The sequence below is a fragment of the Gobio gobio genome (assembly GCF_949357685.1).
Source record: "Gobio gobio genome assembly, chromosome: 15".
Classification (NCBI taxonomy): Eukaryota; Metazoa; Chordata; class Actinopteri; order Cypriniformes; family Gobionidae; genus Gobio; species Gobio gobio.
The window spans coordinates 22,794,362-22,806,511 of NC_137108.1; the positions used below are offsets into that span (position 1 = coordinate 22,794,362).

Consider the following 12,150-nt stretch of genomic DNA (forward strand, 5'->3'; position numbering starts at 1 on the left):
ATATATATGTATGTATATATATATATATATATATATATGTATATATATATATACTGTGATATATTTCACAGTATAAATTTATATAGATGCCCATTAGCCTAAATCTTAGGATGGGGGTCTCTCGCACGACTCGATGATCATAAGACCCCTATGCTTTGGTAAGATTGTGAATATGCCAGTAAGATAGGACTAAAACAAAAGTTATGGCAATAATTTTCAATGTATAATAAGAAACAAAGTTGTATTTCTTTAAATGTTTCAGGAAAACTACAAACAAATAAATACAAAAATGAGCTCTAATGGGACATTTTCAACCGCGCACATGTTTTAAGCGGGGCGTGCTGTGGGCGGGACAAGATCATCTCGAAGTATCATTGGCGTCTTGATTTGACAGGGCAAAGAGTGGGTGGGGTTTCTCAAAAAAGGGGTGTGTGTGCCCTCACAGATTAAGCGTGATAACTGGCCCAAATTTTAGATTCAACCTATTTACCACAAGCTATAACGCTTGGAAGAACTGAATGAAAGTCTTAGACGGGTAGAAAAAGGCACCGGTTGACATCTTCAGTTTCTCTTGTCAACAGCGGAAGATAGAGAGAGAGAGCGACAGAAGGGTAGAGGAAGGAGAAAAATAATTTTAACTTTATCAGTGGGATCACTGCTTTAAGAATCAAAGTCGCAGGTACTTTTAGAGGGTGTCAGGATCAAGGACTGTCACTCAGCCACACACCAGAGAGAATAATTGTGGGATACACTCTAAGGCTTGACAGAACGCACGATGGATCGCAAAATCCCTGATTTTGCTGGTACCTGGAAAATGAAAAGCTCCGAGAACTTCGAGGAGCTTCTCAAAGCACTGGGTAAGTGTATATCATGATGCCGGCGCGCGCAGAGAGAGCGAGTGCGCAAAGTTGACGCGCGTGCATGGATTAGGCTGCGCTAAAGACCAAGAAATGCACTACCCCTCTTGTCTGTGAATGCAAACCGTTTTAATATTTATCCATATAACTACCCAGTATCTGTTTTACGTTTAAAGTAGCTACTTATTTATTACGTATTAGGCTACTTTCAATTATAGGCTGCTAAATTCCAAAATGAATACGTATTTAGAAACAAATATTATTAGACACAGGTGTATCTTACTAGTTTTAATAAAACTAGTCAGGTTAAAAGCTATTGGCACTTAGATTTGGCAGGGCTGAACTTATTTCGCTTAATTTCCTTGCGCAATATTATCCTACTGTCCTGACTGAGGCAAGATCCATTACGTTTGTGTGCAGTTTGTTTGTGTGCCTCGCGCTCTCAATTTTTGCGTTTGTGTGCGTGTTGGAAAGTCGATTCACTTAATTTGCTGTATTTCTTGACCAAATAGGGACATTCTTGTTTAAATACTTAGGCTACCTCAATCCAGAATGCAAGTTTGTCTGTGGGTTCCCAAAATTTGACTGACGTCTGATTTAATGAGGGCACTGCTGCCACCCAAACACCCCTCTTCAACAGTCTGTGTCGAACAAAAGAAGCAGATTCCCTGAGAAGGGAGAGTGGGTCCTTCATTTCACCATTCAAAAGAGTGATGAAATTAAGCAGACAAGTTAAAGAGGGCGGAGAAGGAGCACAATAGAGAGGGAGTCCCGCTGTTTCTGACATGGGAACATGATGTATTAGAATACCCCAAACTGCAGGAGATGAGATCTGCAGCCACACGAACTTCTGAGGACAAATGTCATTGTAAAAACGAAGGGGCGTGGCTATATGCGAGGAATGTGCATGATTGACAGATGGGTTGATTGAAGAATGAACTTTGCGACTTGTTTTAATGTTTTTCACTGACACACAAGCACATTCATATAACGCTTAAATTTACACGCACTAAAATTCTCTTCCCCACACAAATATTCCTGGGCACAGCTGGGCCCGACCTGTCGCCACACCCTGTCGTCCACATCTCCTGTCCTCATCTCCATCCCTCTATTCTGAAATGCTTCCTTTGACCTTTAACCTATGACACTGACCCTGACCGTCTGACTGCTCGGTTAGTTATGGGGTTTGAAACAGGGCTTGAAATCAGTCTACTCAGGTTTAGATTATGTTTTCTTGTGTTTATCACACAAATTGTATGTGTGTGTGTGTGTGTGTGTGTGTGTGTGTGTGTGTGTGTGTGTGTGTGTGTGTGTGTGTGTGTGTGTGTGTGTGTGTGTGTGTGTGTGTGTGTGTGTGTGTGTGTGTGTGTGCGAATGGATTATGCTAAAAGTCATTGGAGTAATTGACTATTTGTCTCCGCGTCTCTGCCTGAATGTGTGTCTGAATTTTGGCCTCCCTCTTGTCTGCCTTCATGTGTATATATTTACCCTTGGTGACAGGTGGGAATGTGTGTGAGGTGAGTAGTGTGAAATTCTACTCGATGCACAGAGGCGCGCGCACACACACGTACACAGAGACTGGCCTCTTTATATCTAGCTGTCTTTTTCCACACTTGAATACCCTTTTCTATGTCTCTGTTGTCGTTCTTGCTCCTTTTTCTTCTCTTGTCAGTAATCTTGCCCTCCCTCAACTGTGCCATGTTTTTTTTCATTGTTGCCTCTGCCCTTACCTACTTCCACACTGCGCTCTATCCATTTCCTGTCAGGAAGGTTTAATAGATTACAGCATCCCCTGTGGCTGGTTGAATAACTTCCCCCTCTCAATGCGTTCACCCACCTACACACACACACACACACACACACACACACACACACACACACACACACACACACACACACACACACACACACACACACACACACACACACACACACACACACACACACACACGTTTCATTCACTATCTTTGTGGGGACTCTCCATAGACGTAATGGTTTTTATACTGTACAAACTGTATATTCTATCCTCTTACACTAAACCTACCCATCACACAAAACTTTCTGCATTTTTACATTTTCAAAAAAACGAATTCTGTATGATTCATAAGCTTGTTTCCTCATGGGGACCTCAATTTAGTCCCCATGAGTCAGTGTGCATTCAGGATGAAGTCCCCACCCAGGATAGAAAAACATGAACACACACACATGGCAAGACTCCATTTGAAACTCAGTATTTAAACTGTAAAGGCTTTGTCTATAAAGGCTGGTTCATATAGAGTGAACATTCTCAAACAAAACTTAACAAACAATTGTTTTTTGTTTTGTTTTAAACTATCAATCTGATACTGGAGGAATAAGCTAATTAATTATACTCTTATTAAACCATCTTATATCTTAGTTATAGTTTCTTTAAAGGGATAGTTCACCCAAAAATGAATATTCTATCATCATTTACTCACCCTCAAGTTGTTCCAAACCTGTATTAATGTCTTTCTTCTGCTGAACACACACACACACACAAAAATATATTTGGAAGAATATGGGTAAACAAATAGTTGATGGGCCCCATTGACTTCCATAGTATGGACAAAAAATCAATGGGGCCTATCAACTGTTTGGTTACAGACATTCTTCAAAATATCTTTTTTTGTGTGTGTGTTCAGCAGAAGAAAGACTTTCATACAGGTTTGGAACAACTTGAGGGTGAGTAAAAATCATTTTTGGGTGAACTGTCCCTTTAATATTGGCTGTACCAATAAATGTTACCTTTTGGTAAGTTTTTTAAGAATAGAACCCAACAAAAATTTTTTTTGCCAAATTAATTGTATTGTTGGCATGATATTTATCAATCAAACGCATTCTCAAGTGATAAATATGCAGGAAAAACAACTATGAATATTTAATTATAACGAAAATATTATTAATAATAATAATAATATTATTATTAAATAAATAGTATACATATTAATATAAATTATATGTTTTTTATTGTAATCTGACAATTATTGCGTTATTTCGTCGGTTCTGGATATTGGTGACTAATTAAATTGGTATATTAATGTAACATTTGAATATTTATTATATTTGTTGTGATTACAGAATATCAGGCAATCTCTAGCGTGTGTTAACATCATTGAAAGACAATGTACTGATAGCATGTGTGCACTACCATGCTTTTTATGTCCTTTTTTTTTTGTGCGCTTCAGCTTGTCAAATTGCTTTCCCACTAAGCGGGATTATATCAGGTGATGTCATCAGACATTGTCGGCAAAGAGCGCAGATGTGTGGAGCACAGCCAGTCTTACAGTAATAAACCTCACTCTAAAAAACTCTATAAATGAAGAATTTCCCATAAGTTGCATGGTCGCCAGAGTACTCACTGTTCTTCGAGAGGCTGTCCTGATGGGCATGTGTGTTTTGTCAGGTGTGAACGTGATGCTGCGTAAGATTGCGGTCGCAGCAGCGTCCAAACCATCCGTGGAGATTACGCAGGATGGAGAGACACTATCAATCAAGACCTCCACCTCTGTGAGGACCACCCATGTCACCTTCACAGTTGGACAGGAGTTTAATGAGGCCACTGTGGATGGACGTCCCTGCACGGTAGATACACACCCATATAAAAACACTTCAAACGCCATCCTACATTTGTCAATTTTTCTTTCCCAAAACATTCAAAAGAGCACGATGAAATGTCAGTGTTTGTAATGTGATGTGGACTCAATCACACCCTCCGACCTCCGTCTCAGAGGAGCTATCAAACTGGATACACACCCTTTCCTGCAGCCTCCATCTCTGGAACTCACATTCTCATGGGCGCTGATCTCACTCTTTCTGTCTCTCTTTTACAGTCACACAGTAAAACAGACCAAAGAAAAGACTCTGCCTTTACATATTTGTCTGTCTCGGTTTCTCTCAGAGCTTTCCTCGCTGGGAAACAGACAGCAAGATTAGCTGTGAACAGACTTTGCAGAAGGGCGAGGGTCCAAAAACCTCATGGACCAGGGAGATAACCAATGACGGCGAACTGATTCTGGTAAGATTCATTCCTGTTCTCGTGTGTTATCCTTATGAATCTTACATACACATTTGTCTTTGATCATATTTTTTTTTTTCATATCACTTTGTCCTGCTTTTTTTGCAGACCATGACCGCAGACGATGTGGTGTGCACAAGAGTTTATATCAGAGAGTGAAAGTATGAGGAAAAAGGAAGAAGATCCATCTAGATCACTCTCTTTCCTCGTTAACCACATTGACTGTGATTTTATATCATCCATTTCCTTTCTTCCTCATCTCTTCTTTTAATGCTTTTTTGTTGACAGTGTATTTGAATAATGCATTACAGAGCCATGCAAATTATTCATGTGAGGTTCCAGAAATCCAAGCAAAGATTTGTTTTAACTGGGCCCTGATTGGTCATTTAACAAATACATCATTTGGGCTCAAAAGCACTTTTGAGAGTTGGTCTCCACATTGATGAAGACCTAGAAAACTAAAGCTTGGAAATCAGCCTTTGGTAAGACAGTCCGTTATCACCACTGTAAAAATCTCAGAAAAGGTGCAGTCACATTTATCGTAGATCGCAGAACTTTCACAGCGTTAACCAACAGAAAGGTGTGAAAGTCGCTACACTAATGACAATAGACAATGGACTTTTTTTCCTGCAAAATTTCGTGAATGTAACCGCACCTTAAGAATACGTCAATGTACAATATGCCTTCGGAACATGTAGTTTAGTCCATCAGTTTTTTTATTTTCACAGTTGACCCTTTGCTAAGCTCAGTCTTAAAATGTTACTGACCAATCTTACCTTAGCAACTGTTGCAGTCCTCCATTTTCTCAGACAGGCTTTTGCTCTCTAAAGGCCAGTTCACACCAAGGATGATAACTAAAGAATTAAAGAATAGCAGAGTTCACACCACACACAGTTATAACGATAACGGCACAGATAAACGATATCGTTGGAATCACCTTGACAGCCAATCAGAATCCATCCTGCTGTAACGAGCTCGAGCATTTAAAGAGACAGGCATGAACACGTGTGGACGCTAATAGTTATCTTTAGTTATCGTTCTTGGTGGGAACGGGCCTTAAAAGGATAGTTCACTCAAAAATGAAAATTAGCCCATAATTTACTCACCCTCAAATCATCCTAGGTGTATATGTATATGAGTTATATTACATAAATCCAGGCTAATCCAAGCATTAGGATTGGATTTATAGTTGCTCTGTTTTTGAAGTCCATAAAAAGTGCATCTGCCCATCAAATAATGTGCTCCACGCGGCTCTGGGGTGTTAATAAAGGCCTTCTGAAGCGAATCGATGCGTTTGTGTAAGAAAAATATCCATATTTAAAACTTTATAAAGTAAACTTTCGGCCGACCGCCTTCCCTGTTCAATATATGGAAAAATTGTTGAAAGTCCCCCTGCCGATCGAAAGACTAACGCGACCAGGTACGCTCAACATGACGTCACGTACGCATCTTGAGTTTCACTTTCAACATTCAACACTTTTCCACAGAAGGTGGTCAGCCGAAAGTTTACTTGATAAAGTTTTAAATATGGATATTTTTCTTACACAAACGCATCGATTCGCTTCAGAAGGCCTTTATTAACACCCCGGAGCCGCGTGGAGCACGTTATTTGACAGACAGATGCACTTTTTATGGACTTCAAAAACAGAGCAACTATAAATCCAATTCTAATGCTTGGATTAGCCTGGACTTTTGTAATGTAACTCCGATTTTATTCGTCTGAAAGAAGAATGTCATATACACCTAGGATGACTTGAGGGTGAGTAAATTATGGGCTAATTTTCATTTTTGGGTGAACTATCCCTTTAAAGGTGCACTGTGTAAATTTGAGCGTCATCTAGTGGTGAGGTTGCGAAATGCAACCGCTCACTACTCCCTTTCGAAGCACATAGAGAAGCTACGGTGGCCAACACAGGACAATGATGTCATCTGAGACAGCAGAGAGTGACTAGCGCTCTGTAGAGAAGTTTGTCCATTTAGGGCTACTGTAGAAACATGATGGCGCAAAATGGTGACTTCACTGTTAGGGGACCCGCGGTGTATGTAGATAGAAACGGCTCATTCTAAGGTAATAAAAACATAACGGTTCATTATGTAAGGTCTTTATACACCACTGAAAACATAATAATGTGTATTATATTGCATTTCTGTCAATAGATCATCATAAATACTACACACTGCACCTTTAACTCTATGCGGAATCTGTGTATTTGGATAGCTTTTAAATACGTTGTTATGGTTTAATTCAGTTCATTGGGAGAAGTGTTTGCCTTCATTCTGAATTGCTGTTGCCAAAGTTCAAACATTACAGCATAATTTAACAATTTGTTAAAAGAAAAATGGCTGATTAAATGCTTTTCAACTTCAATTCATTCCAGCTCATGTAGGGACAATATCCCCTCAATATTTTAACTTTTTATGAGCACATTTTTGCCGTTCATGGAAATCTCGAATTCATTCCTATGTGACGTTCTGTAAATCTTGTCTGAATCCGCAACAGTTCCAAAGTGGGCCGGAGCTAAGCAAAGGGTCAATTGTGATTAGAAACCCCTGAATCTCCAATCAGGCTTCTCTTTTCAGCTTTAATTTTTGTATATATTTTAATAAAACCTGAATCTGAAGTTTCATCCAAACTCTCTTTTTATTATGTTTTCTTTATATAAACAATATCAGCCATCTTTACTTATTTCTATGCATGGACAATAAAGGTTACTGCCAAGAGTATGTGTTTTTCTGTCATTCAGTGGCATTTATCCACACAGAAGCTGGTGGTTCCATGATGTCAATGCAACGAATGTCATTTTTTTTTCTTTCAAAATAAGAAGAAATTAAAGAAATCACCTTGACCTTTATAACAAACCCACGCTCTTTCTCACTCTCTTTTCTCACTCAGACATACTAGTGGGTTCACATCTTTTTTTAGTATTCATGCCAGCTGGCTGTAACTAGAATAACTTGTCTGTCCCTCTCCACCCCTCCGTCTCTCCCTGATTTTTCCATCTCAGTGTTTCTTTCTCATCACTATCACTCTGTCTCTGGTTCCTGTCTTTCAGCTCTCCGTTTTGCCAGACCCTACACTTTTAATTCACTAGTCCCTGTTCAAATGAATGGAATGTAAATGTATGGTAATGTAAAAATGGATGGAAAACACCCACAAAAGATCAAAGAAATGTCCCCAGTAATCTGATCTTCCACTCAAAACATTAACATTTCCATTGCCATGTCAAAAGCATACAGATGAGTCAACCGAGGGTCATTTATTGGACACTAAATTAGCCAATGGGATAAATCTGTAAAATAAAATAGATCCAGGCAAAGAAGCCATTCTGAGCAGGAAATGCCAGTCGGATTACAAGGTGAAGATGATTAACGGCAGATGTGCTTAACAAGGAGCAGGATAATAAGAAGGAAATGGAAACTCAGGGCCAAATCATTAAATGAGTACCAACATACACCCATATATACTGTACATACATCTATAATGCACAGAAAACCCATCTAGGACAGTTAAGAACAGAAAAATAGAGATTAATACACATAATCAAGTGTATCCACACTTACAAAGAAAAACAAAGGTAGGAATGGAGGTGATGGTGGAATGTGGAGAGGTTTAGGGGTGATGCCTGCAGCTGTACTTGGTTACTGTGTGACCCCAATAAAACCAACCCCTCTCTACCTCCTGCCCCTATAAAAGACCCCAAATAACTGGCTCTCCTTCCTCCTTTATTACCCCCTGGGGCAGTAAAAGGCAGCTGTCTTTCTCCCCTCGAAAACCACCCGCACATTTGCACATATATGAAACCAAACATGCACATTCTTTAGAACCTTCACATGTGCCATCAAACACTTTGGCCACTGTGAGCACAGACCATAAAACCGCACACATACACACACTCACACACTCACACATGCGAGTGCCCACAATGGGCCCTAATGTGCCAGAAACACTTGCATATTTGGTCATTAACTTCAAAGAAAAACAAGCGGATAGTCTAACAACTCATAAATACACACGCACACACACACACACACACACACACACACACACACACACACACACACACACACACACACACACACACACACACACACACACACACACACACACACATATGCTGATTTTGCCCAGCTATGCGCAGGGCAGGTAAATCTGGAATGACAATCACCTCCCAACATCTATTCTGTTTGCTCTGAATTTGGCTGGCAGGCAATTTGATAAGCAACCACACACACACACACTTGAGCACAAAGTCACTGTTGCAATTACAAACGTGAAAATGACATCCAACATAACTCAATAGTGAAGTGATTAATTTCAAAGACATCCAAGGGCAGACTTCCAATTCTAGACTCTGGATGCATCTTTTTTTTTTACTTTCAAAATTACAACATTCAGCAAGTTCTCGAGACATTTCACAATTTTCATATTTTGCAAGTACAGTCAGAAACACAGCAGTAACCTCTAGTCCAGTAGTCAGGGCACTGACTACTGGACTAGACTTTTCTCACCTGGGCTGGGCTTATTTTTTGTGTTTTGTTTATTATAACGAAAAAGTAAAATTTTTGTGCAAATCTTTTGTGTGCAAATATTTCTTTGGCCTCACCAAAATTGAAATAATAAGCCTCAGGCTGATGTAAAAATGCAAATTCACGCATGTACAGTAAAGGGCTTAGCTCAACCAAACCTTTCAGCTGCTGCCGTTCTGGATACTGGAAGAATAGGACACAGGAGAAAAAAGTTTAACACTTACTTCACCGATAAAAACTAAAAATCTAAAGTCATTTTTGCTTTTGGTTTAACTGGATCATCGAAGGTTAGCAGCAAGACATTGGTCAATAAAGGTAGATTAAATTCATAAAATATTTGTTTTATTTAATATTTAATTATTGGAGGTTTGCATAGTATTCTGATTTTGCATTTCACTGATTTTATTGATTTTGAGGAGTACCGAATATTGTGCAAGTGAGATGAATAAATGCTCACATTTAGTCTGGAACGACAATAAAATGATTGCACACAACGCCTTTGCACTTGCTCTCGATTTTTCTCAACATGGGGACCAGAGAGCTGTCAGTCAAATAAATGTGAAAAAGAAAATCAGATATTTTGTTGTAAATTTGAAAAGTAATGTGTTACTTGAAAAAGTAATCTGATTACGTAAGTTAATTGTAAGTTAATGCGTTACCCCCAACACTGAGCATTGGTGATAGTGACATTGTACAAGGAGGATGTAGTGAAGTCACCATCAGTGCGTAGTGAGCCAGTGTCCTTACCTTGCCTGAATTAGTGTTCACAACATACTTGATTAACAACCTAGGTAGGAGCCGAATGAGATGCACCATATGAAAAGCTATAAAATAAAATAAAAAAGTTAAATGTCAAAAATAAATATTTTGTGTGTGTGTGTGTTTTTTAACATTTACAACTGTGGTGTCATTTCCACCAAACTGAACAATTTTGAAATATTTTGAATACTTTGCTAAGCTTAATTTTCATCAGCCATTAGTTCAGTCTTGACTCTAGAGTCTCACATGATCATTCGTAAATCATTCTAATATGTAGATCTGGTGTTCAAGAAACATTCTAATAATCTTGTTCAAATCAGGGTTGATTTTAAAAAGAACAGTAGCTATTTGAAATAGTCTTTACTTTAAAAGTCTTTACTGTCACTTTAATCAATGTATTGATTAATGTATTTATCCTTGCTGAATAAAAGCATTAGTTTTTTTAACCCTCTGCTGCTCTTCGGTCATTCCTGACCGGAAAATGTTCTGTTTTGAATTTTTTTAAATCACAGCTTCATCGGAATGATGTGAAACTTGGTGACTTTTCTAGCATTAAGTATGTAAACACACAAAAAAATTGAGGTCATGATTCGAGCATGCTAATTGGTCGTAAAAAAAAAGTAACGTTCATTGTCTTCGGTCATAAATGACCGACCATAGGAAATGAATGGGAAATCGTCAAAAACACAAAAATTCTCTGAATATTTGTGTGTACAATCTACAAATCGGCCACAATGCAGAAAAAAAGTACACAGCAGTAAAGGGGAGACACTGTAAAACATCAGTTTGATAGACACATCCACTCACACACACACACACACACACATGCACACTTATACACACACACCTATGAAAAACTTAACCTATGAACCACATTTGGAATTTTTAAAAATCACAGCTTCATCAGAATGATATGAGACTTGGTGAATTCTCTAGCATTATGTAAACACACAAAAAAATTGAAGCCAAAAAAATACTCCCACTTGTGCTCTTCGGTCAAAAATGACCACGTTAGGAAATTAATGGGAAATCTGCAAAAACACAAATTCACAGAAAAAAATCTATATTTCTAACAAAAAACTTTTTTATAAATATTCTTTGAGATTTTTTAAATATATATTCAAATCCATCAAAAAACAAAAATCATTAAATGTGTTCAAAAGAGAACTAGGGAATTCTCAAACCTCTCCATAGAGACCTCTAGTGGTTACACACATGGTTGCATGATTTCTTAAATAATTCCAAAAGAGGGGCTAATCTGCCTTCAAAAAAAAAAATATATTTTGAAGGCCTAGTCTCTATTTTATCCTGAAATACTGCAATAATAAAAACAAAATTACAAAAAAAAAAAAAGAAATGTATAATTTTTAATGGCAAAAATAGACCATAATTATTGCATAAATATAAAAAAAATACCATCAAATCATCTCAAAATACAAAATTAAAAAGAAAAAATATTATTGAAGAAAAATAAATTGCATTGGTTTTACTGGGGTGGAGGAAGTTAAATTTTAGGTGTCCAGGGAAGACAACCAATGCAACCCCTAAACGAAGAGCACCAGAGGGTTAAAACAATAATAAATACATAAAAACTTACTGATTCCAAACTCAAACAGTATTAAGCCTATATATATTTTCATAGAAAAATCCCATAAGCAACAGCGATGTTGTTAGTAACCACTCTTTAAAACTAATTTCTCATATATTTTAATGGAAGAATGTGAGGGGAAAAAATGTGTGTGTGGCATAGACAAACCATGGGATGTGAGCTTGTGATACTCAATCTATGAACTGGCTGTCATACAATGTCAGATCTTAATCTCAGTTGCTGAAAGATAACAGATATATCAGATCCATGTTAAATCTGACAGCACTGTGTGATTTGGATCAGCTTTATGCATGTAAATAAAATGGACAGAGAGTTGATAATATGTTGTGCCCTACAGCAAAGACTGCACAGGACATTGTGAA

At 38.1% G+C, this 12,150-nt stretch overlaps 1 protein-coding gene across 2 annotated transcripts; it reads left to right on the forward strand.

Moving 5' to 3' along the window:
* Positions 1-457: 457 nt before the first annotated feature.
* On the forward strand, positions 458-7,615 carry crabp2a (cellular retinoic acid binding protein 2, a). Of its 2 annotated transcripts, none has more exons than XM_079836431.1 (5): positions 458-857; positions 4,282-4,460; positions 4,777-4,893; positions 5,002-5,559; positions 7,422-7,615. In XM_079836431.1, the coding sequence occupies exons 1-4, from the start codon at positions 776-778 to the stop codon at positions 5,050-5,052; spliced, it is 429 nt and encodes a 142-aa protein (XP_079692557.1). In that variant the 5' UTR covers positions 458-775; the 3' UTR covers positions 5,053-5,559; positions 7,422-7,615. The 2 variants fall into 2 exon arrangements, with proteins under 2 accessions (XP_079692557.1, XP_079692558.1); XM_079836432.1 differs by having other exon boundaries at positions 474-857; positions 5,002-5,603.
* The last annotated feature ends 4,535 nt before the right edge of the window (positions 7,616-12,150 follow it).